The following is a 26,493-nucleotide window of genomic DNA, read 5'->3' on the forward strand; positions in this document are numbered from 1 at the left end:
CTCTCTCTCTCTGTCATCTAAGAATTGGCTTCCTGTTTTCATTTTGTTCTCCCTCTCTCTCTCTGTCGAGGTGTCGTAACCCAGAAGGCCATGCCAAGAACAAACCAAGGTCTAGTCAGGGGAGATCGTTGTGTGCTTGCAGCGCACGCACGCACGCACGCATGCACATGCACGCGCATGCATACACACACACACACACACACACACACACACACACACGCATGCATACGCGTGCACAGCTGCTCTGCACACACCACAACCAGATGTTAAAAGGCAGTTAGCATGTTTCATGTGTGATGTGTATGGCATGTACGGAGCTTGTTGCCAACCCATAAAAAGCCGTTTGCCTCGGTTTGATCCGATGCGCCCTTCAACGGCGGCCTGCGTGGATGTACATGCGGCCTCCTGTCTCTGCCTCTTTTATTGTTGCTCAGGGTTGGACATGTTGATGAAGTACGCAGCAACATGGCAATCCATCCTGCAGCTCGATGGCTGCATGCTTCTCCGAAGTCTTGCATAAACAGAAGCAGAATGTTGTGCAACGGAGCTGGAGGTTTGCCCAACGTTATTTAGATAGCTTTAAGATCCTGTTCTGGGGTTAACAGTGAAGAGAAGTCATGCAACACATTTTGACACATTAAAGGGCCATTAATGTGTATTTAATTATAGCTGTGCTGTAGGAGGACTGTTGAAGTTCTCATGATGTCAAAATTGTTGTTTTTCAGATATTTCTTCATTCAGTAAAATGCAAAATTAGAGATATTTTAGTTATCTGAAACATGGCGCTGATAGCATCATGCTGATGGATGGGAGTCTCAGTGACCCTAAATATAAAGCATTAGATAAAATATAATGGTTTAGATATACTGGCCTAGTCAAAGTCCAGACTTAAGTCCAGCTAAAAATTTGTGGTAAGGCTAATATGTAATGATGCGTTGAGAACTTCTTAATGCATCAATGCAGTCTTTTCAGTAGTGCTGAGAGTCTCTTACTATCTGTTACTCTTACTAATTTTGGGGACACAATTTGATTCAAAATAGATTTTTTATTTTGTTCCAAGCGATTATTCATAATGATTTCTGCTTCAGAAATGAAAATTATCTTCATGATCTACTCCAGTCTTCTCTGCAAGGCAGAATCACAAATGGAGACATTAAAGTTCATTCCGTTCATTTGCGGCGTTCCTCCAAGTTCTCAATCTGCATTTAACGAACCTCAAACACGGCGAAACTCATGTCAAACTGGATCTTCCCCGGAATTCAGTAAAAAACAGAAGAAGTCCAAATGTTTGCCTTCAACAGAGAAGGCAAACATTTTGTTTTCCTCTTTACAGAATATATTTAAGTTTTTTAAATCAATTTTGAGACATTGATTTGGAATTGTAGTAAATGAGAATCGTTATTTATTTTTTATCTGCAATCAAGTCGCCGGGGCAACAGGCTGAGTGCAGCCTCATTTCAGCGGCTTGTTTCGCGGCTCTCATTCTCTGATTCATGATCCAGAGCTCATAACTGCAACTGAGCAATATGCAGTCCTCTTTTTACTTAAAGTCTTTAAATGTGCCGAGGCAAATCATATTCCTAACTACATTTTGTTTGACGTTTAATCATCTTGTGCAGGAGAATCGGAACACAGAACTCGTGTCTGGGGAAGGAGATGACACCCTCTGCCACAATTTGCATATTCATGAAGTTCCAAGTCTGGAGTCTGACCAGTCTGAGGGCGGATGGAGGGATTTATCAGATTAGAGTGCTAAATGCACTGAAAGCTAAATTACAGAGAACAACACATCAAACATTCAAATATATTCATAAAAGTTCTAAAAATGAAACGGTATGGTGCAAATTACAGCATGTTATCACAACAGAGTGAATGGAAACATGCAAGTTTCCTCACTAAAATCTGCAGCTTGGTGACTGGAGTCCTACAAGTGTCTCAAATGTAGCCAAGTTATTCATGTGTGGTGGGATGGACAGACAGACACATTGGACTGTGGTTACCAGACTTAAATCATAGAGAAAGCATCAGCAGATCCTTCATGCGGAATATGAAAGGTGGATCAACTTCAGAAATGTTTCACACATGTTCAGATCCAAAATGGTCCTCTGAGTCGTCCTCCTGAGACTTTCTTACTTCAACAGCGGATAAAGAAATTATTTTTGATTCTCTTGTATATCAGTTTATGAAACAAAGTACAATTAACCCCCAGCTATTCAAAGGTTATTTCATATCTAAGTTAATGGGATGAAAATTCAGCTTGGGAAGCTAAGATAGTTAGCATAATGCTACTTGAGACGTTATTGGCTGATGTTTCCAGAGCAGCCAATCAAGGGGCTCCTTTCATTCTCCTAAATGGTGATTGTTGGAAATGATGAAGACTGTAGATGTTAGCTTCTGTGGTTGTGCTAATATAATTTCCACTCAGTGTATTAATGCATATTGAGGTATATTTGATTTTTGAGCTATTAAAATAGGCATCTCTAAGTGTTTCAGGGGAGCTCTGCAGTATTTCTGGGTGGTTGTTCCTAAACCCAGAGACCACTGTAGTGCTTATATTTTTTTTATGTAGGACATGTTTTCTTGAATTTAATTGCCTCTTAGCTTAAAGTGAGTTATTGGGCAAAATTCACAGGGTTTTTTTTGTTTGTTTTTTTGTTTTGCTTCGGTTATCAAAAACATGCCTGGGGTGTTGTTTCAATTATTTCATGCATGTTTGAGAAATCCTTTAAATCTCCTAAATGTCTAAATGGTAGCATTTATGCAACCATTCAGGGGAGCCTAAATGCTTGCTCTCACAAAGTGTCGCCTTGGAGCTGCAGTCCCCAACTGAGCTTCCCCTCCACCACGTCCTCAGAGCTCCTCCAGACTAGCAGCAGCAGCGATTACCTGGTGAAACTCCACATCTGCTGAGCTACTAAGAAGGGTAGTAAACAGCATTGTGGAGGAGCATTGTTGTGACAATTATCTGAAGGGGACATGTCGGAAGGTGTAGGAGCTTTTTAAAGAGACAGTGAGGCAAAGTCTGATTTTTTTAAAGTTATGTTTGATATGTACAGCATTTTATAAGAACTGAAGGTAACAAAGTTACTTGATTATGCTATAAACTGGCATTATGTGCCTGGAAAGTACATAATACTCCCTTTAAAACAATTTCTTCTGGTTTTATTGTACCAATTAGCTGTAAATCTGCCTAAGTCTCTCTTGCTGACATGGCTTCTCATTTAACAGTTTGCTTTCATGGTGTTCATTTTCAGTATTTTTTGTGTCCAACAAAAGGTGGAGAAAAACTGAGTTGTCTTACATGTTTGTATGTAAAGGTCCTGTAGACTTCAATTTTAAAAACTATCTGCCTCTTTCTTTCTGCCCAGCTGGAGAGAAGGCCATCGTTTGTGACCAGTGTGGCGCCCAGTTCCAGACCGAGGAATCCCTGGAGGCTCACCGGCAGATCCACACCGGTAGGAAGGACCTCAAACACACACACACACACACACACACACACACACACACACACACACACACACACACACACGCACGCACATGAAGACACCCAGATGCACCTTCATGACCACTGGCCTCGGCTGCACAAAATCCACGAGAAAACGCCAACGTATCCTCCTGTTTCATAAATCAGGATGCGTTGTTTTTACCGTGTGAAGCTGGGCTGTTTAGGCTCATCCGCCCGTCTCCAATCAGCCTTCTCTGACTAACCGGGAGCTATGATTGACAGACGCATCGCATCATCTCGGATTAGTCCCGCTCGTCCTAAATCAAGACAGACCCAACAGTAATCAACAAGCAGGGAGAACTTGGCAGGCTGACGTTGTTTATCAGTACTCGGCTCCGTATATGGGAAGGCGAGGACGATGCAGGTGCCAAGATAGAAATAGGAGGAAGTAAATCCCCGTTCAGCAGATGTGTGGCTGGCCTGGAGCATTTTGCCGCTGCTGATGAACTGCTTTTAATTTGGGAGGAGTCAACTGTGTCAAATTTCTGTTGTAGATGTCCGGAGTATTGCGGCTGCTTTAGAGCGTCCATGTTTAGTCACAGAGTCTTGAGATTAAAATAAATAAATAAAAATTAAAACTCCTTTTGACTGAAAATCTTGAACATAAGGCATTTCCTATATTTCTAAACTTTTGAAGATTAACAAACCTTTCCATTTTGTCCTCATTTGTCGAATTCAGCATAAAACCTGCATTTGTCTTCTTGTACATTTGAGGTTAGATTTAAATAATTTCAGAATGTGGTAAAAAACTGACATGTATAGATCACATCTCTCTGATTCTTTCATTTTATTTCTGATTTAAACTATCATGATCTGCCTGCAGCTGCATACATCTGAAAATATGCTCCCCTCAGAGGTTGCAAGAAAAAATTAGGATTCGGAATAAGTTTATAGCTTTAAGCTGTTCCTGAAGATTAGTTAAACATGACAGTTTGAGCATTAATTTACAGACCAATATGGCTCTCACAAAGAGAAAATGTCATACTATAAATATTTATATATATATTAGTGTGATTTATTCATTAGATTAATTTCAGTTATTTACATTTTTGTCAAATAATTTCATACTGTGTTGCTGATTTTGTCTGAATCTTTTCCTCGGCTAGACTTCAGTGCTGCTGCAGCACTATTCGCTCTGTGCAGCTTCTTTACAGTTGAATAACAACCTTGAGGCGCATGCCTGCCCCCTACTGGGCTGGAGTGTGTGCAACAGGGCCAGAAACGTGTTATAAGTATTATTTTTAAGGCATTATACCTAATTTAATAATAATTAATTAGAATGAACCTCTGTTATCATTTTGTCACAGGAATATTCTAAATAAACAAAGCTATTTTTTATTTTATTTTGTTGGTTGGCCAGAAAATTTTTAGTTTCAATGTTTCTTAAAAAACTTTCAGGTATTTTTTTTGTCAAGCTTAATTAATTTAAATGTGCCCAAGCCACTTTACTTAAAGTCGCCATGCATTTATTGATCCAGTCTCATTAAAATTATGGTTCATAGAAAACTTTGTGTCTGGCCTAACGATTCCCAGGTTAAGAAGATGTTTAATAAATCTGTGAAAATCTCACCCTAAAAATTACAACAAAAATCTCTATCAAATTCCTTTGTTGGAGCGCCAGAGTTGTACACACGCTTGTTGGTTTGGTGGATTGGTTTAAAATCCAGCTGATGTATTGTCTGACTGACAGATCTGTCAAACTGCTTATTGTAATAATTGTTTTTCTGTGCTCCAATTCTGGTTTTTGGTTCTTGGCTGCTCTTCACATCGTAAAGTTTAATGCTTTTCTCTCTCTGAAGACAAGTTTTCATCTCCACACAGAAAGAAAGAACATGTCGGAGTCCATCCGGTCTGAATTAAAACCTTTCTCTCTCGTCTTAGTTCTTCCTTTTCTCTGCTGCTTTTCTTCGTTAACCTACGGTAGTTTTGACAGGGAGTCCGTGGACTCTTGCTGTGTTACAGCAGATGACTTGAAGTCCATATCTGGACCTCGGCTCTACAGCACCAGAAACGGAAATTTAGGTCATTTAAATGTGAATCGTAAAATCTCGCAGAAATAAACAGTGGCTGCTTCTCTCTCCTCCTTGCTCGTCCACATGTGGACAACGTCCCCCAGAGGGTGCAGCGGATGAAAGGTCACGCCCTCCAACTAGCCAGTCAACATCACCATCCCTCAAACATGTCAAACAAAATAAGATGAGAGACAGACGTCCCTCCCAGGCCAGGAGCGTTTCTATTATTTTTATTATCGAGTGTTTGAGTTCTTCCTCAGGTTTTCTCCAAACACTCGCCGTCATTCATTGGAAAGGAGGCTCTGGTTTGGTGTAGGCAGGATTTAGGAGCTCCCCCTGAGGGGCTCGCCCTCCGCCAGTCGGCTCGTTGGAGGTAAAGAAGGGTTAAACGAGGCTAATGATTCAACAACCATAACAGCGGAAAGGAGCGCTCTAAATATAGGCATTCCAGTCTGGAACGAATGGCGGGGGGGTGGGGGGAGATGGGGCGGGGGACTGCTACAGTCATGTCTCCGTGCCAGACAACTGCAGCAGCAGTAATAGTATAGTAATCATCCGTGTGTTAAGCCCCTGTGAGGAATCACACTGTGAGAAATGGGGCCTGGTAGAACATGACGAGACGCTTTCACCGCTCCGCCTGATTCCCACTTTCGGTTTCTTGTTCTTCGACACATTCCAGCCGCCGTGCTCCCTCGTTCCCCGGTCCGCGGCGCTACGGAGGAATACCCGACAGTAAAAACATTCCAGTTCAACACTTTCCCTGCTAACGAGTCAACGTGGAAAAAGTTTCTGAATAAATTCAGCTTTTTTAGCAGCACCGCAATCTCACTCTGAAACATGTAGAAAAATCCAACCTTTACTTGAGGATATTTATTCAGCAGGGGAAATGTTATCTCAAGAAAAAATTGCTTTATTAATGTCCTGAACAATTGCTTTACTGTAAATATATCTTAAAACATACTTAGTGAAATTCAGGCGATGCCACGGTGAAGGAGTCATTCCTTAAACCTGAACGCATCCAAATATAAATGTTATTGATTTATTTTAATTGGGGAAAATATAAGAATGTTTTTAAAGACAGAATCAAGAAATCTTGTTCTTGATGCTGAAAATAGATTTAAAAAAATAAGAACTATGATTTATGGTTTGTAATCACTTCCTTTGGTGATATTGGCTCATGTGACAGAAAGTGTAAAAAGTGTTTGGATCAGACTGTAAACCTGCATTCTCTCCCCTGCAGCAAATATTAATTATACTGCAGATGAAGTGTAAGGTATACATCATTCTAAATATGTTGTTGCCTTTGAGTGCAGCAGTTGTAGGTTTGTCACTTAAATTTTGCTGGATGATAACTTGTCCCTGAAATTATTGTGAAAAACAATAAAACTTTTTTTCAACTGATGTAGTAACAATAATGGCATATCAGTGCAAGTACACCTTCTCAAAGATTAAAAAAAAAAAATCTAAATCACATTTAACACTGGAATTTTAAATATCCAAAATAAACACAACAACAATTAAATTGTATTATGAAGTCTCTGTGATCAAAATTGTGTTTCAAAAAATATTCATCAGGGAAACAAATTGGAACAAAAGTTCCATTTAGGACTTTTCAACGATATTACAGGTAGTCAGCTCATTAAAGATTGTTGTTCAAATGGAAAGTATTAACCGGATCTTAATTTATCATTTAGTTAATGATGTATTGCTTCATTTGACTTTAAATAGCCAACTTCATGTTAACTTTATTTGTTGAGACTTTACATATTCAGCAGGATAATGGATTTTTCAGTGCTATATTTATTAATTTCAGATCTACATAGAGTCTGCTCTCTGATTTTAGTACCATCCAGTCATGTCTAAGTCCACCAGTGGCTGCTGCACCGTCACAAACAGACTGCATGTTTTCTTTGCTCTTTGTGTATGTGTTGAATATTGCATATGGTGACATTCAAAGGTTAAGTATCATTCATGTGCTGAGCTAAACAGAGTGCAGAGGGTTGACTCCCTTTAGCCAGCTGGCCCGTTTCCAGGATCAGCGACTGAGACGAGCAGTGGGACGCAGCAAACGTCCTCCGTTATGTCCCTTCCGTTTCCTTGGAGACGCACCGGAATCTAGCGATTCGATTCCAATTTTTACGTTCACAATTTGATTCAGACGCCTTTTTCTGTCCTGGTTCTGGATTTATTCAGGCAAAAATAACACAACTCTATATGAACTGAGCAAAAATTCATTATGAGAGAAAAAGAAAAACGTTTTTCTCATCTGTTCTTTAGCTCAACATGCTGATTTCTGAGCTCTTTTGGCCTACTTCATGTTGTTAGATGGGTTCTGTTAGGCGATTTATTGATTCTGCTGATCCTGGCAGTAATCAGGCTAACAAAACCCGACCAAACAAATGTGATTAACTTATGATTTAACAAGGATACATCTGCGTTGGTTCACGCTTTAAAAACTTGGATTTCCTTCATGGTTACTGACTTAAAATAACAATAAAAAAAATCTTGTAGATTGTGATTCCATGTCTTAGGCTGATTTTAAAGTTAGTTTGATAACCTACAATGAAGCAAAATAAAAACAGAAAAAATTTGTCAACAGATTGAAGAATTTAGTGAATTTATGGAAGAAGTTTAAATTTGTCAATACCTGAATGTTATCAGGACATTAAAGATCAGTCCAGTAATGACTAATACGTAAATAGTTTTGCTAATATTAATGCTGTGAGCCGATGGAGAGAAAAACTTTCTTTTATTCGTCTAGAGGACCTCAGAATTTAGACCCTTGCCTTGGCTGCTGTCATTTTCATGTATTCTTTACGTCAAACAGCAAGAAACCTTCACTGACAACAAAGCGCTTTGAGTTTCATTTGATGCTGTAAACAGAACAAACAGGAATGAATTCATACAGGAAGGTTTGTACAGTGCCCAAGACACACAAGAGTAGGCGTGTGGTGGAAGGAGGGGGTCACTGTTGGCCATCAAAGCCAGATTTGATCTCTGGCTGAATCTTGGCAGCGCTTCAGCTCTTGGCTAACGTTCCTCCATGACAATATTTGGCCTCTGCGGCTGCCTCTCTCTCCGTCTCTCTCTGGCTGCGCTGAATAGGAACTATTGTCACATCTCCTCCGCTGGCCGGATCAGCTGCAGTCTGACTCAATCCCTCTTTGCCTCCCTCTCTGTCCATCTTCTGGTTTCAACACATGAGCTAGTGCACACCTCTGCATGGCATTCAGAAGCTTTGATGTTTCTGGGTTTGTCCTTGTCCTGGACCAACTTCCACACGTGTAGGATTGCAGATGACAATCTAGCGAATGTATCGAATTGTCTAGCGATTCGATTCCAATTTTTACGTTCACAATTCGATTCAGACGCAAGTTTTTCTATTCAGTCTAGAGAACGTGACATGCAGTATACGTGCAAATAGGCAAAGACATGCAACTTAATCCATTCAGAATTCCCAGGAATTGCGATTCTTTACAGAATCGATTTATTTATTTTCCTGAACCTCTGATGTAAATGTTGGATGTTCTCATGTACTTCGGCCCACTGAAAGTTCTTCTGGCGACTACCATCCTTCCTCTGAAGTGTTGTGCAACACAAACTGTGTTTTAAAAGCTCTCCTGACTGCTCCTCTTTGTCTCATGTTTTCCCAAACTGGATGGCATCGTGTTGGAGTCTGTTTCCCTAAATTGGAGCTCACTGTGGGGCTTTTGTAGAGCGAAGAACACCGTCTGCCTGGCTTTAAAGGAGAAACGCTGCTGTCACCAAGAGCAGTTATTAAACCCACTCAAAGCAGCGCAATCTCCTCAACTGTTTTACACTGATCAGGCATAACATTATGACCACCTGGCACCAGCAAATGATGTCAGGCCTTTTACTATTTGAATGTGACGGAATGACGGATTTGAATGAGATAGTTTGTTTCACAAATACGTTTTTTATCCATAAACGAAATTAAATTGCCTTCATGGAGGCATTTTGAGGATTTTAATAATGTGGACAGAAAGCATCTCTGATAGCAGTCAGTCTCGCAGCAACTCTAATGAAACCTCTGACTGAAGAGTGTCGGTGTGTGGCAGTCTAATGACTAACGTGGCATGTTAACAGTTCAATTTGAAATAAGAAGAGACAATATTTCACAATAACATGTCCTGGACTATAACGCTGCTAATCCACCTCATGTGTTTTTGCCGCTTCTCTTAAAAACAAAAACCATGAAGCCTCTTTTTCAGCTGCTCCCAGTTGCTAAAAAGATCAATGTAATAATCCAGATTAAAGAAACAACAAAATAAGACACTGCATGGAAGCAAATTGAGGGTAATTCTCAACAAAAATGCACTAAACTCTAAAAGATAGTCATTTAAACTGATTTGTTTTTTTTCTAAAATGTGAAAAAAATATTTTAAGTGAAAGATGAAAAATATTTGGACTCAAAATTGTGCCTTTTCAAAATAGAGGTAAAAGACAACATGCAGTGGAAGCTCTCATCCTGAGAGATAAGACTTTGTTTTTGTAGAAATTTTCCTCTTTACATTTTGCAAAATAACATTCAATAAAATATTAGCATGATTTCCTTTAAAATAGGAGCAAAAAAAAAAGCGGACTAAAGGACCTAATTATTATTAATGTTGTGAGTCATAAATGCATTCTGTTTTCTGGATGCAAAGAGACTTTATAACAAACGCCTGAATACTCTATAAGAAAATAGAATAGATGTTGCAGTCGAACATCATGCGCATGTCATTCTCATCACTTTGGTTATCCTGCGGCTGTTTGAAAGTGAATTTTGTCCCACGCCATCCTCGTTTTTTAACGAGGCCACATCTAACGTGTCATTTTGAGGCTGCTTTTCCAGTAAAGCCTCTCCCAGTTGATTTTTCTCTCCACTCCTGCCTCCGTCTCCGCGGCTCTGTCGGCTAGATTCATTTCTTTCTCTCCAGTAAATCGCTTTGGTTCCCTTCTATAATTTATAGCTCTTGCCTTTTATTGGTAAACCCGCTGTGCACACATTCGGCTTGATTTAAGCGTAGCTTGATGCTGCAAAGCGAAAGGTCAGGAAAGTTGCTCACAAACAAAACACTAAGCAAGAATTTGAAGTTAAATGTTTTATTTTTCGAAGTGCAGAGGAAATGCAGATCTCAGCGGCGCAGGTGGTTACATACGTCTGCTCCTCAACACGTTTAAAAATCATCAAAAAGATTCATTAACTGAAACTTGCACATATTATAAATATATTGATATGCATTTGTTTGTTTCAATCCCTTTGGATTATTATGGCTTTCAGCTTATGAAAATCCACAATTCCAATGTTAGATAAGATTAATAAAAGTTATGGTAGATTCAATCGCTGGGAGTTTAAAATGAAAATGCTCAGGTTTTTATATCAAATCCAATTTTAATCCTTTTTTTTTTTAGAAAGAAATTAAAAATGACAGAAAAAATAGATTTTCCTTTTCAATCGAATCTTCTGACTGTTGACCTGAACTGAAATTCCAACTAAGTACATGCTGTATAACATGCCTGTAAAACCACGACAGGTGCTGGAAAGCCAAGGTGTGTGTTGTTGGAAAAAAAAATATCCAGGTTTTCAAAAAAATCTGATCTACATAAACAAAAAAATCAATAAATCAATTAAATGTATTCATCAACCAACCCTAACTGGGAATACTGCAGTAGTCAATAAAATCTTCAACAAGCAGTGTAAGTCACTGAACGTCATTGTTAAAACATGCTGTCTACATAGAAAGTTTAGTGGAAGAAAATGTTGCAAAAGCTTGGTTCACTGACAGTAGCTTGATTAAGCCTATCTGGTGACTTGAAGGCCCTCGTCACAGGAACCAGGGCCTGCAGTAGATCGCAGCAGAATCACATGCTGATCTCCTCCATGCTACGCCGCATCGATGCAGTAAAAGGAGCCCAGAGCAAAAACACTGAAAAACACATGGACATTCTGATGTTCTGAGAAACCGAATTGGCTCCAAAAATGATCCGAAATTATAAGATGCTAGATACTTCATCATGTTGGAGTAAATGTATCCATTTTCTTTTACTGATCTGGGGTCATGTCGTGGGGGCAGCAGGGTGCTAGGGAGGCCCAGACTTCCCTCTCCGGGGATTCCTGGCCCTTCCAGCGGATCCTGGGTCTTCCTCCGGGCCTCGTCCCGGTGGGACATGCCTAAATCTATACTCAAGTTTCACCTTTTAAAATTAAATTTATGAAATTGCCTTTCAATTTACTGGCATGCAGCCACATGTCCAGAGGTAAACAGCTGTAATCTGCAGTGAAATGTGCAGAATCAGCTGCTGAGTTCAGGCCACAGTGTGAGCCGCTTGCAGTTATTCAGCACCAGAAACAGGGACTGCATCTCCCATGTGACCTGTGTATAAATGAGTTTGGACTCCACAAGCCTTGGAAGAATTTGTTGTCTGACTGTTGGTGTTCCTGTTTATACATGATTCATCCCCGTGCACACACACACAAACACACGCAAACACATCGACATTGGAGGAAATCCAAATCTAATAGACAGAGGAAAGCTCTTACTCTCGTTTCTTTTTCTTGCCTTTTTTGTACTCTATCTCCCTTTACTCTTTTTTTTTTTTTTTGCATTTTTCGTTTTTAAAGAAAGTCTTGTAAAACAGAGACAATATGCAAACCATGGAGTGGCAAAGGCGGGTTTAGCCAGTGGGAACACAGCGTGATTCCAGCAGGCCTCAGCCGCAGAGTAAACACTTTCTTTTCTCAAGCCAGAAATACTTTGGCTGAAGAGAGAAAGAGGGGGAGCGCTGGAAAAGGAGGGAGAGAGGATGGGAAGAAGAAAACTGTCGCGGTTAGGAATAAGGAGCTCTTTTAGTCATATTACGCCCTCACTTTGCCTTTTCTTCCTCGCAAATTGTTCACACCGGTGGCTTCGCAATCAGACCCCAACACGCAAGCACACACGCAAGCACACACAGTCCAGTCATGTCACTCGAGCAAATTAGGCCAAATGCAGCGCTACACAGGGGTCACGTCAGAAGTGCCGATTGTCTCAATCACATTAGTCCAGCGCTGGCATCTGTTTAGCATTTAGTTAATTGTGATGTTATTAAGTTGTCAGTGAGCATTAGGGCGGCGATAAGCAAAGCAAATATTCCTGCAGCCCAGAAAGGCGACGTTGTTGTGTTGCGCCAGGAAAGCCAGTGACCGCACAGTCGCTGTATCTGTGCGGTCGCTGCCTTCAAAAATGAGCGCCATAAAGTGAATTTCAATGCGATTACAAGTCTGCTCTTTCTGGTGGAGGGCAGATGCGCATTAGCATTATGACTTCTGACTACCAAAACGTTTGCGATGTCAGGCTTCCTGTCGGTGTCATCTGCTAAGTCAAAATGCTGATTAGCGCCGCGCTCCTGCTCGACGCGTCGGTGGCCCACTCATAATTGAGCAAGCTGTCCACGGTCCGGGGGAGATTATCCGTCTGTGTGTCTGCGACCCGGCTGTCGGCGAGCGTTCTGGCAGCAGAACTGGATGAACGGGGCCAGGACTCACAGAGATGGATGTGAATCATCTGTGCTGCACAAACCGACACTAATTAGCGTTTGCGCTGTGATGTTTGCTCTGTGACCTCAACATGAACGTAAACAGTGGTTGTATTTAGGAGCACTAAGCACTTTCAAAACAATCATTTTAATGTTTTTACGGTTAATAGAGGTCCGTCACAGAAAAGTCACAATGAGCTGCAAAGGTTTTCTGCCCGGATTTCTCATCAGTACAAACGACGTGTTCCTTTTTGCTGTTCAGCTGTAGATGTGCTGCTGCGTTTGGGATGGTTCTCCTGTTGGGATCTGGCTTTAACTCTTGGATGAAGGACTTCACATTTGACCTTTGAATACTTGGGAAGAGTTTGTGACTGACTCACATTGCAGAAAAACAAACCCATATCATCACGGTTCCATGCTTTACATTTGTTTTGAGGTTTTTTTTTGTTTTTTGTTTTTTTTTTCCCCCAAAACGGACATCTCTACTTTAATCCAATTGGTCTGAGGGATATTTATTTTGTTTAGTTGCAGCTTGCAGACCAAAGTTGCCACTTTCTTTTTTAGAAAGAATATGTTTTTTTTTTTTTTTTTTTCAAACTTTCCAAACAAACTGCGCTTGATCCATCTCTTTCTTCCTGTTCTGTCTGGAGTTTCCCAGGAGTTCTGCACTTTAGTTCTTGTGAAGTATTGCAGCATTGAGTAAATGAACAAATGCCTCGGGATCTTAAGTATTGTCCTTTACTGAGGCCTGTAGAGTCTGAGATGGAGCTCTTGGGTTTTTGAGCATTGCAACTTCTCATGCTGGGGTGAATCTGCCAGGATGATGAATTCATTTGGCTTGAATAAATGTCCTTTTTGTTGTATGGATTGATATTATCTCTTAACTGTTCTTAGCCTGGTGGAAGCTGCTCGTCTATCGTCAGTGTTAATATCCGTAGCATTTCAGGGCTGAAACGATTAATCATTTTAATCATGATGGATCAAGTACTGGAATAAATGTTAACTAATTTAGTAATCAATTTTTTAAAAAAGGCTTAAAAAAACAAATGGCCATTCACAGCAGTAATTAAGCCAAGACTGTACATACATTTTACATTTAAGATAAACACATCTTTGTCTGTAAATATGTTCTCTGCAAAATTCCTCAAGTGACAACTTGAGCTTCATCTCATTCAAATGAGTGCCGCGTTATTTCATTGTACGCAGTTAAATGTTTATTTCCTTAAATAACTAAATTTTCTTACTGTGGTTAAACGAAAAATCTGTAGAATGTTGGCAATTTGTTTTATCCAATCAATCAACTAGTCAAATTGATTGCTAAAATTGGTTGCGGCCCTAACGTCTTTTCCACCTGTCATCGTGTTAACACGCACCTGTATTCTCCACACCACCAATCTGCCAACCTCTACACTTATAGAGCTTCTCACTCTTATGATGATTGGTTCATCAGTACATATGATAAGCAGTCAATCCAACTTTGTTTTTTTCCTGTGATTGAATCATCTCTTCCTATGACTAATCCAGATAATCTGATGTAAAAGATGCCAGGAGCACAGATTGAGTTTCACTCTCACGGTTCAGTCTGCGTATTTCTCCGTAAACAAACAGCTTTTTCTCGTCTCGTCCCTTCATTTCCCTCTCCTCGGCTCTCTCTCACCTTCCAAACCAAGGAGAGTACAAGTGGTCAGAGACACTATCGCCAGCTAAATTAAATCAAGCGGCACTAGCCAGACTCCAGTCACTTCTCCTGTGAACCTCCCTCCCTTTTCCCTCCACAAACAAATTTTTCCCCAGATAAGATCTAAATGAGTTTTTCCAGGCGGAGGGAGATCCTCGCTCTGGCTGATGGATGCCCGGCTCCGAGGCTACAGTGTGACCAGCGCTCAGTTGTAATCATCCGCCGCCACTATAAGTGTTATGCACACCGGCCCGTGTGAATAGAGGATAGGCGGCTTGTGTGTAAATGAGATAAAACGTGTGAATAAGCGTTGGCACAGCCACATTCCCCTGCACCCGCCGTCATTCATTGAGGAATACCCAACTGGGCCTTTTGCGACGCCGAGCCTCATCGCTGAGGCTTAGTGTCACGGTGGGCACGGCCGCATTGAGGCATCGCCACGGGAAACCACAGGACTACAACATGTCAGGGAGGGGAGGTGGCATTCTTATAAGCTGGGTGGGATCCAGTAGCAAATTGGGATGCAACAGTGTGGATCCCCACATGGACACATCATTGTGGAGCGAAGACATCAGCCTGCACATCCTGGGAGAGCAATAAAATGATGCGGTGCAGGGGCACTGGGAGGGTACAGGGAGGGGGCGGATTATAGACTCCCAGAGGGGCTCTGCGATTCACAAGCCAGAAAATGGAAGTCAGCAGGACATGCTGCAAATCTGGCCAGCCAATATCCTCCGCCCTGCACCCCCGCCTCCCTCCTCCGACCCCGAGGATGTGTCTCAGCCATGCGTCACAATGCAACCCCGGCGAGCGCGTCCCGTTGTCGGACAATCTCAACTCCCTTGGACGCCGCCATTCTCTCGTCGCATTTGCATGTCGGCCGCTGTGGCTTTGTCCGAGATCCGCCTGGTTAAGAGAGAGGGAAAGCTGAGATAAGGACGGAGAGTGGAAATCAGCATCCAGGGAATAAAAAGGGCCGCTTTTGTCAGAAGGTTCCCTGCTTCCAGATATCCCATCGCATTTTAACCTTGGCGAGGCGAGGATTTTGACTATAAAGGGATTCGCCCAAGAGAGAAAGAGACACGGAACATCGGAGCCACTCGGACAATAGCCGAGGTTCTTTTGTTCACAGCGTTATTTGAAGTAAATCTCCCTCTGTAATTAGATTGGAACTGTTTGTGGATATCTTAGGAGAGCACATCAGCGGTAAAAGCAGCAACATGCGAGGGCCCTTTTAATTTACAGTGCAAATACCTTTCGATTAGCGTAGAGAGAGCCGGGGGGGAAACTGAGCAGGAGGCACAATGGGCCAGTCTCTCAAGCTTTTTCTTCCTTCCTGTTGTTGTTTGAGAGAGGGAAGAGGCTCGAGCCGCTCTCCTCTGTTCCTTAATTGTGTAGCAAGGAGATTAGTAGGAGTGCTTCCAACCTTTCACCCCGAACAAAGGAGCCATCAGATGCAGTTGCCTGGTGACGCGAGGTTTCGCACCGGCAAACTGAGCTACCTTCCCGACTCCCAGCTCCTCAGGTGTATCTCTATAAATCAGAGAATCATTAAAAAAGGTCATTTATTTCAGTCATTCAACTTGGATATAGGAGATACACAATCAGTATATTGGAATTCTGGATAATTTTAACATTTATTGTTTGTTGTCTTGATGCTTGTTGACATCCTCCATGATGAGGGGAACCACAGCAGGCTATTGTTAAGGAAGCTTGATTTTCACTGCGTGCTGCATATTAAGAGAACGTCATGTAGAATGAAATTAACTTAGTTTCCAAAAAGTGGTAAATTTTGCACATAAAACTTGCAGTTTTCATACAGAAATGTTATCCTACTGAACCCTATGTCCTTATACTGTCCAGCGGACGCACTCAGTACTTGGTTGTGGTTCATCTCGCATGAATTACTGCATCAGTGCATGGAGGAGCTCAGCAGCTGAGAAGTTAAAGGAGCCCAGGTTCCTCAGTAGCAGCATTCAGCTCGTCTTGTTGGTTCTGGTCTCTGATCTTCCTCCTGACAGCCTGCTGTGTTGGGTTTAGGACAGGGCAGTGTTCTGCTGGCATCATGGCGGGCGTTGGTACTTTAAGCAGTTTTAGCAGGCCTACTGCAAAATGAAAATGGGATCGCCATACAACTTGTCATCACAGTTGACATCTATCTGTTGCTGACTTTGGATTTGATAAAACACATTGGACCAATATTTCTTTTCCTTTCAGTAACTTTTCCTCTAAAATTCTTGGACAAGTCTCTGTGCAAACACCTTTTGTGGCTGGTCAGCAGATCTGTGCTGGTCAGTTGTTAGGTCAGCAGTCTTCCTTTGATGTCACATTTCTGTTTTGAAAAATCTTGATTTTTCTTATCATTTTCAAAATCTATATTTTTTTATCTATAAGTTATAGTTATCAAGCTGAAGAAATAAAAACATTTATTCTGTTATATTTTAGTGTAATTAATGTATGTTTGAATTGAGTAACTGAATTAACTGAATCCATAATCACTAACTTAATTTATAATAAAAGAATGAACATTTTAACGTTGTAAAAAAGAGTAATAAATGAACATTACAAAGTTGAGTTAATTTAGATATCAGTTAAAAATTCCTAAAAATGTAAACATGTTAGGTTTTCTTGATGGAATACTGTTCAACTTTAAATACGTTGGAGCAACTTTTTGGTTCGACACAGATGCTAAAGAAAGTTAAGTCAACTTAATTGAAGTTGTAGCAACAATTGTTTAGTGTTCTCAACTGGACAGTAAAAGTTGACAACTGAAATGAGTCAAAGCAACAAGGAAACTAGATTTAGTCAAGTTGAATCTGTATTTTTTTTACAGTGTAAGCATTATCTAAATTCCTAATAAAACTAGCAGAACTGTTAGTTGATGCCTTTACAGACTGAAAAGAAAATGCTTCAGTTTTTCCTTCCACCAAATTTTCCATTAACATACTTGAGCAGCCTCCTTCTTTAGCAGTGGCCTTTCCGGGGGAACACACAGATCACTCCATCTGTAGCAAATGTATATAATGTCAGTCTGTGACTTTTTGAGTCGAGTTGCTGTGATAGATGAACTTTTCCATGATATTCTAACTCCTGAAAAGGTGATGTATTCTCTAGCGTTGCTTGGACCCCCCTGTCCAAACCCCTCCATGTCCCCCGTACATCTGACAGCACCCTTAATGACGCCGAGCGGCGTTGCTAATGAAAATGGTCGTTGGTCCTCACTCCAAGTCGCTCTCTCAGACTCGTATAAAAGTTAATGTACCCATGACAATGACATTCAGACGACCGTTTAGCTTTGGACAAATGCTGTGTTTCTTGGTGCCGGCAGCAGCTGGGCACGCAGAAATGTCCTTTTACACTGCGTGCATCTCAATCAAACGGCACTTAGCGGTGTCATATTGATTATGGGAGCTTAACCCCCGTCAATCTCTAATGGCTCATTTTGGCAGCATTCCTAAATGAGTCGAACGAGACTCAACAGGAGGGGGAAAAAACTGCTTTCTTCTTTTTGGTCTACGACGTCCATTTCTAGGATGAGATGGCTATGTTTATTATTCAGGAGACATTACGTTTGTATTCCGTGTTTGTGTCTTCCCATGTCCTACAGCAGGAATGAAATGGGGTAAAAAATGACATTTAGACCTAATTATCACTTCATTTAAATGTGATCAGCTCCCAGTTGATGAGGAAACTGAATCTATTCCTGAAGGTAATGAGCTTTCAGAAGCAGCTCCGATTAAAAATAGACATTTTAATATAATTTTCTTTATAGCAGACTAAGTGGTATATTTATTTCTATTTAACGTTATGTTTTTACATCAGAAGCTTTATGATGTTGGACTATTCTTGTGTTGGACGAATTTATTTGAGAAGAAAAAAATATTTTTTGCAAAATATTTTTATGGAATCAGGTACGGGTGGGCATTTATCATATTGTGTATCATTTATTGTGAAAAATTTCTTCTGACAATAAGAGTTTTATTATGATTAATGTAATTTATTGATAGCAAATAAAACATAACTGCTCTGACTGCAGATATTGGTGAACGTAGTCAAGTAGATCTCTTTTGTTGTATTTATTTCCTGATTAATAAAGATCAGCTCACATTGGCCTTTCTACGATGTCCCTGTTCACTTGTCTTTCCCATTTTGAAGCGCCATATTTTTGCCCTTGGGAAACAAAAAGTCAGGAGACTCACCAACTGTGAAAAGCAAGTTACAAATTGCAAAATCTTTTAGTTAATATTTGGACTGCAAAGTTCCAAATAAATGAATAAACTCTCATGAAAGGTTGAATTTCTCTACATTTTCCTGCATGAGGTCATGCATAGAAAAAGGTGAAACGATGAGGTTTTGTGCATCTCTAGAGTGGGACTTGAGTACTGCGTGCTTCTAAAGATGAGAAATCGCTTATTGCTCAACTTCTTACTTATTTATGAAGGAAATCATTCTTTCCAGAATAAGATTCCCTTCACAGTGTCAGTAGCAGAGTAACGCTGTACCCCAGCCTCTCTTGGTGAACGTAAAGACTGAGTAGCCTTTTTTTTTTTTTGCAAAGCGACTGTCACGGTTTGAGGCGTGACAGTGCGGCGCGGAGCCGTCACCGCGTCGGGTTTGTCTCGGAGGTGGCCGGCCGGGGACAATGCTCCAAGAAGGAACTCAAGTGGGACCCATTACACCCTAGCGAGGGCAGCCTCTTATCAGGTAATAGCAGGTTTCCCTTTGAGAGCAGATTGTTTTGATAGATGGCACCTGGTCAGGCCTTTGCCACCGGCTGTAGAAAAAAATAAAAACCACGGGGTTTGCTAGATAAGCTGTGTAAGAGGGAGAGAAACACAGCGTTTCTTTTTTTTTTTCTTTTTTTTTTTTGCTTTAAGGGTTCATTTGAAATGAAAAGGCTAGTGGGGGTGGCGGGAGACTGAACTTTCCTGTTTCACTGCTTTTTTTCAGTTTCTACTCCTTTAACAGTGAACGGTCGGCGGGCGTGGCGACTCACTCCAGCACCTTATTATTGGACATTCCTGCTGCGTTTGTTTGGAGTAAAAAGCAGTTTTACCTGAAGAGGCTCAGGCATTGCAATATTTCCATGCTGGGTTTCCATACAAAAAAAAAAAGAGTTAATCTGACTTTAGGATCAAAATGTCTGAGAGACGTTCCATGTAAATTTATGCTCATTTTCTTTCTTTTTTTTTATGACCCACTTTCCAAGTAGAATAATAATAAATGATGCCCACTGACCAAGAGGACAACAAAGAGAGTAGAGTATTAAGCTTTCCACCCCGGTGCTGTCATCTTTAACCCAGATCAGCTTGTGTGTCACAGTTCATTCAGGATCTGTGACCATTCGATCTGTCTTGAACTGGTTCAACAAGGTCCAGGAGCGTCCGACTGAAAAGCTTTTGTTTGCCGTCCTTCAGGTGAAAGCTTAAGATTTCCCAAGGATCAGGAGGCTCTCGGGTTTTTGCTTTCAAATAGTTGAAGGTTGGTCTTCTCATGTTGTGTACATTAGGATTCTTGTTTTCCATCAGAAACGATGCCACTGGTTTCATAAAAGGTTACAAAATAAAACCTGCAAAAATTAAATGTAAAATAATATCCTTGTTTAAAATATGTAACAGGATTAACTAAAGTCTTAAAATGATCAGAATTACTCCTTGGTGAGGCGAGTCAGTGGCTGCTGAGCAGTTTTCTATCTGCTAACTTTCTGTCTTCCTTTAAATGTAAATGTGAAGTAATGTGGCATTTAATTATGTATTTATTCACATTCAGTTCTGACTGAAGTTAACCAAACCAACCAGCTGCTCACTCCTGAACTAACTTTCACTAACTATTGGGTAACATTGCATACTGCATGAGAACAACAGAAATACAAGACGTGCAATATTCAGTTTAGTTGGCTCATTTTCTGATTGTGTTATATTGTGAAAAGTGTGTATATATATATATATATATATATATATATATACCTTATAAAAAATGTACGACTAATTGATTTTTTACTTTATTATGGAATGCTGCCAGCCTTAAGGCAGCTGGTGCAGTTTAAATGCCACATAATAATTTAGATTAGAATGAACTGTGATTTGTATTAAAATCATTTCGGCCGTCCTTTTACTGCGTCGCTGTCAGAAAATTCAGGAAAACTCAAGTGTGTTCAAACCACAGGAAAATTGAAGTGAGGTTAAAACCACAAAAAACATAAAACTAAGTTTTACAGTCATATTATGCTTGATTCATTAAACTTTACACACTTTCAGTACAATCAAAGAATGAAGAATTAAAAAGAAAAATAATCAGAAACCAAATGCACTATGATTAATGTGCTGTTAATTTCCTTATCAAACTTTGTTTTTATTTTAATACACGTAAACATGAACAGCTTGAAATGAAGCCCAACAAATAAAGCGATGCTAATTAATTTGTAATATGAATATTATTGTCCCACTTAAGATCTCCAGAGTTATTTCAGTCGTGATCTATTGAGATGCAGTAGAGCCATTGTCTTTTCTTGTTCTGAAGTTTAACTAGTTGAACCAGGATGAAGTTAGAGGTTTAAAGCATGGACGTTTTTATGGAAAGAAAACACAGTTGAGCTTTCATTTCTGAACCCCCCACCCTGGGCTAAAAAAGAAAAGGTTTCCTGCAGAGGAATGTTTGGGGGGTGGGTCTGCCGGTCGGACCACGGTGTCCTCTTACAGTCCGGCTGACCAGCGGGCTGGAGGAGGTGATTGATTGGGTGGCGCTGGGGCCACCAAGGACCCTTTTCTGCAGCTTTAGAGGTTAGGGGTCATCTCTTCTGCAAATCTGCTTCCTTTTGTACAGTCGCAATACAGGGAGAGCGGTGTCACATCACCCCACTCCACTCCTCTCTTTCTCTCCCCCAGCCCTCCGCCCTCTCATCTTCACCATGGGAAAATGGGGGAGGCATCAATTAAACCTTTTTTTCTCTTTGTCTCTATCCTCTGAAGTTGCTCTTTTAAAAAAAAAAAAAAGAAAATTCTTTAGGTTTGGATGCAAAGAGATGCTCAGGGCCAAGCCACAGAGCTCTTACAAAGAGTTTGTTAAGGTTTCCTGAGAATAAAACTAATGATAATGGAGCGTACAAGCTGTTGGAGAAACAGCCCTTAATGGATTACTTAAGATAGCAATTAGCCGTACTCCAGAACCACATATCAGCATCTAAGAGGCTTAAAATACAAGGCCAATATAATCATGGGATGTTAAAATTTCACTGGTTAATGGAAAGAATTGGTTTTGATTGAGACTCTGATATGATGACAGTGAAGCCTCTTCTGGCCTCTCTGTTCCCAACTCCAGAAGCTTCGATAGAAATGATACAACAGCAGAACACGCATAGAGGGGAATTCTTGCCATTGGTCAATCTTTAACCAGAGGAATCCTGAGATATAATCCCAGTCGGTGCGAAAAGGTTTGCCGAGGCAGAGCGTTGCAATTCAGAAAATGTGGCCGGTCCTTGGCCCTCGGGGGGCCAAACCTTTGTGGTCATAGGACCAGGATTACACTTTAACCCCAGCACCGCCAGCAACCAGCGCCCCCCTCCACCTCCTGGCTAAGGCCTGGGGTCAGGTGAAAGGCCAGGAATCTTAAACAGGGTGGAAAAGGAGGAGGGGGGAAGGAGAAAGTCCGCCTTTCAAAGATTCCCAAACGCTTTGACGCAGTCCTGTATTTCACTTGAATTCCACCTCAGAGGATCGCACTGTTTGGGTTTTGTTCCTTTTGTTCCTTGCTAATTAGAACATGCACGTCGCTTTTTAACGTGTTTACATCTCCATCCGAGTCCGAGCTTTTAATGAAGCGTTTCATTAAGATAATCGTCTCTGATTGGTCGAAAAGTGTTAGAAGAGATCGACATGTTGTGGATGTGAGAAATAAAACCCCTGAGAGGACAGTTGATGCAGTGTGTCTGTACCAGCAGCTGACAATTTCAAAGTCCTTGTTTGATTTCAACTTGTTGTCTTGAACAAAAGCCAAGGTTTTTCCATCAGAGGAGATGTTTTTATCTGTAAAAGAATTAGGGTTAGATCTGAGGCTCACCTTGATGCCAGGTGTTGTCGCTCCCACAAACGACTCATGGACAAGGCTGACTTGCAAGCATTGTTGTTGGGAAGTTGTTCTTCCACTTTTATCATAAGATGAAGATGAAGGTGACGGTTTATGGATTTTTTTTTTTTCAAGGAAAGCACTTTCAATTCAGTTTTATTACACCACACATAACAGCATTCACTTCCCAAAGCCAAACGAAGGCAAAATCTATAGAACATACAAATCAGGAAGTGAAAATGGAGCATAAACAGGAAACGGTGATAAAATACATACAATCTGCTGCTGTCTAATTACAACACACACAGAAGGTCATTTAAATATTTATTCTTAAATAACTTTATTTATTTGTGTTATTTTTGGGGGCTGCACAGTGGCACAGTTGGTAGAGCTGTTGCCTTGCAGCAAGAAGGTTCTGGGTTCAATTCCCAGCCCTGGTCTTTCTGCATGGAGTTTGCATGTTCTCCCTGTGCATGCGTGGGTTTCCTCCAGGTACTCCGGTTTCCTCCCACAGTCCAAAAACATGACTGTCAGGTTATTTGGCCTCTCCAAATTGCCCTTAGGTGTGAGTGTGTGTGTACATGGTTGTGTGTCTCTGTGTTGCCCTGTGACAGACTGGCGACCTGTCCAGGGTGTACCCTGCTTCTCGCCCAGAACGTTAGCTGGAGATAGGAACCATCCCGACCCCACTAAGGGACAAGGGTGTAAAGAAAATGGATGGATGTTATTTTTTAATGGAAATGTTTTTGATAATGTCTTTCAACCATCATACTTAACTGATAAGGTTTATTAAACACCTAAATCTTTAGTTTTGACTCTTCTTTTTATTTATTTATTTTGCTTTTTTATTGGCACATCGTCAAAAACATCATCAAAAACAAAGGTAAAATCATAGAATCATGTAATTTTAATGGCTTCATCTATTAAGTGAAAAAGCAAACTAGTCAAAACCAACCTGGCCTGACGAGAGAAAGTGATCGCCCCCCCTGTTAAATCCTGAATCAACTGTGATTAGCCCCAGGTCTGACTGCTACCAGACATGTAGAGTCAAGAAATCTCCTGGTGTAAAACTAACAAAGCCTCTTAGAAAAAGAACATCATACTGACAGGCAAGCACGGTGGTGGCAGTGTGATGATCTGGGGCTTTTTCTACTGTAGGAGCTAGAGATCTTACTGGAATTGGTCTAACCATGAGTTCTTCCTTTAGGCAGAAATTCCTAAAGGAGCATATCTGACCGACAGTTCATGACTTTAAGTTAAAGCACACGTTGGGCAAGTTCACCTTTTAACGGCTCAGAAAATACAAAATATTTGTAATGGCCTAGTCAAAACCTAGATTCTCCAGCATCTCCTAAAAGATGGAGTTAAAAAACAACATATGTTGTTAAAAAACAACATAACTATAATTCTGCACAGATGAGTGAAACGAATCCTTAGCAGCGACACAAAGAATGGTGGTCATGTTGGTTTGGATAGCTATTTTTATTTTAATATATGAAATATTGCTTTAAACTACATTTAGCATTTTTAACCAGCTTATTTTTGCCTAATATTAAAATTTGTTGGATGAACTAGCTAGTTCCTGACCTAACATTTCTCCTCAACATGTGACTTCAGATTCCTTTTCTTCAGAAACATGATTTGTTATAGTTATAAATCCTCCCGTTATGGATTATCACGTGTTTGAAAGGCTGAATATCTGTTTGTTTTCTGAATGTTTGCATAATCCAAGTGGAAACGGACGGCGTTCTGTTTGAGCCGGCTGGTTTCTTCTCCCCGGTCCTGTTAAAGTCTGAGTTAATGACACTCTTGCTCGGGGTTCCCTCCTGACCACCCGTGCGTCTGAGCAGAGCTCGTGTTTGCATCTGGTGTATGTTGCCGCTGAGTGCGTCTGGCAGCTCGTTGGTTGGCCAGATGTACGCAGGAAATGATGGGGGGTCAAGGTTTGGGGGGAGGAGGGGAAGGGGAAAAAAAGTGTGGATTTATAGCAGAGAGTGTGGGTCAGGAGCGCTCAGGCTCTCGGCTTCACACACTACGATTTCCTGGGATCCGATGCTGGAGAAATGTGGCCTATGGAGGTAGAGGAGGAACAGCTAAAGATAGAGATGATGGGGCAGAAGTGAGCCGGTGCAGAGGAGACGGACTGAAGCGCCGTTTTCAGGTTCTTCGTTTGCATTAAAGGTCTTTTCCCAAGTGTTTTTCAGGAAGCTTCAGATTCTATAAATCAAAACTAAACAGCCTAGCAGTCATTGCCACGAGTATTTGTGTGCAAAATATTACACAGATATTCTTATTTTGCGTACGTCTTTTAATAAGATCTGCATTTATTTCCAGAAAGCCTAATGAACAGAGTTTGATGCAAACATCCAAACCATTAAAGTCAGAAACTAGTTTGAGGTTTTAAAGTTCTTCTGAAGGGTCTCCATTTGCAGACTAAGCTAATATTGACAAGAACAAATGAAGATTATTTGTGGTCTTTCTGAAGTTTTCATCTGTAAATCCACGTTCACGCGGCGACAGCCTGCGCGGTTAACCCTTCACCCCTCAGTAACAAACACATGACCCTCTAAACTATTCTCTAATCTTTATTCCGAGCCATGAACTGTCTCAGCGGCGGATAGCGAGGCCGTTAAGTCTTAACGTATAACTCATAAGAGGCTTTTTATCTGGAGGGTAAACTTCTGTGAACTGGGAGGTCATGTGAGGACTTTTCCCATTCCCTGCTCCCCTCCAGTGGGAACCAATGGAAACTGAGGAGCGCCCCCTGCTGGACAGACACACACACTATTTTTTTTTCTCCCTACTCATGCTACTTGGAATGACACCGGTGGTGCTGCTTTATCCGTCTCGCCTGCATCGCCTCGTCTTTATTCAGAGGGGACTTTATGAGGCCGTTTTGTTGCCATCATTACCGTTATATGATTATCCTCCACTAATCTCTCCAACGTGATATTCCTGCAGGACCAATTTCTGGAGCAGCATCGCTTCTCGCCTGCGTGTTATTTTTCTTGCTTCCCTCCAGAGACCGAGGCTTAAGATGATGTTCTTTTAGTGATGATTTCAGTCGACCTCAGTCTGACCATCCTGGCTGAAAATCCAAGTGTGATTTGGCAGCTTGTTGCACGAATTCCTGAATATGACATCTAATCTGCATGCTTGCAAAGCTTTAAAAAGCTGTATTTCTCCAACGTTAAATGTCAGGAAGGGTTTTGTGTCGTCTGGCGCATTGGCTCGTTGCGTTAGTTATTCCAGGAACCACAGGTGGGGTACAGGTGGCCGTTAACAGTCCTGGCAGTGAGCAGATTTGTTTTCTCCTCTGTTGTATGGGAAAGCTTGTTGATCCTCGCAGAGTTCCTCGGCTGCCTTTGATTCACCCCCTACATCCCATCCAAAATATGGAAAATACAAACCTCCTCCGCGCTCATCTGCCTCGGCGTGCCAGCAGAGAGATGACTGAATCTGCAGTCGCTCAGCGATGTTCTGATGAGTGGGATTCACTTAAAGAAACAATGATGGGATTTAAATCAGAGCGTCGCATTCTTCCTCATTTGTTCTACAAAACTGGAATGCTACATAAGGAGGAAAAGATGAACATGAATTAATGCTTAGTGCTTTTAGCATAGAGACCTAAATATATATAATGAGATTGGAACCCAATTTATATATATATATATATATATATATATATATAAAAAATTAAGTTCAGGTTTTTAAGCACT

General features: G+C 41.0%; 1 protein-coding gene across 1 annotated transcript in view; it reads left to right on the forward strand.

The window, feature by feature from the left end:
* The window catches only part of zbtb16a (zinc finger and BTB domain containing 16a), a 103,684-nt gene that overhangs the window by 36,430 nt on the left and 40,761 nt on the right, over window positions 1–26,493 (forward strand). Inside the window, exon 2 of the mRNA XM_015030474.1 lies at window positions 3,369–3,455. Coding sequence (XP_014885960.1) covers window positions 3,369–3,455 — 87 coding nt within the window. The remainder of the gene's footprint in view (window positions 1–3,368; window positions 3,456–26,493) is intronic.

Source organism: Poecilia latipinna, unplaced genomic scaffold, assembly GCF_001443285.1.
Source record: "Poecilia latipinna isolate Pla-1442-1.1 unplaced genomic scaffold, P_latipinna-1.0 Scaffold183, whole genome shotgun sequence".
Taxonomy (NCBI): Eukaryota; Metazoa; Chordata; class Actinopteri; order Cyprinodontiformes; family Poeciliidae; genus Poecilia; species Poecilia latipinna.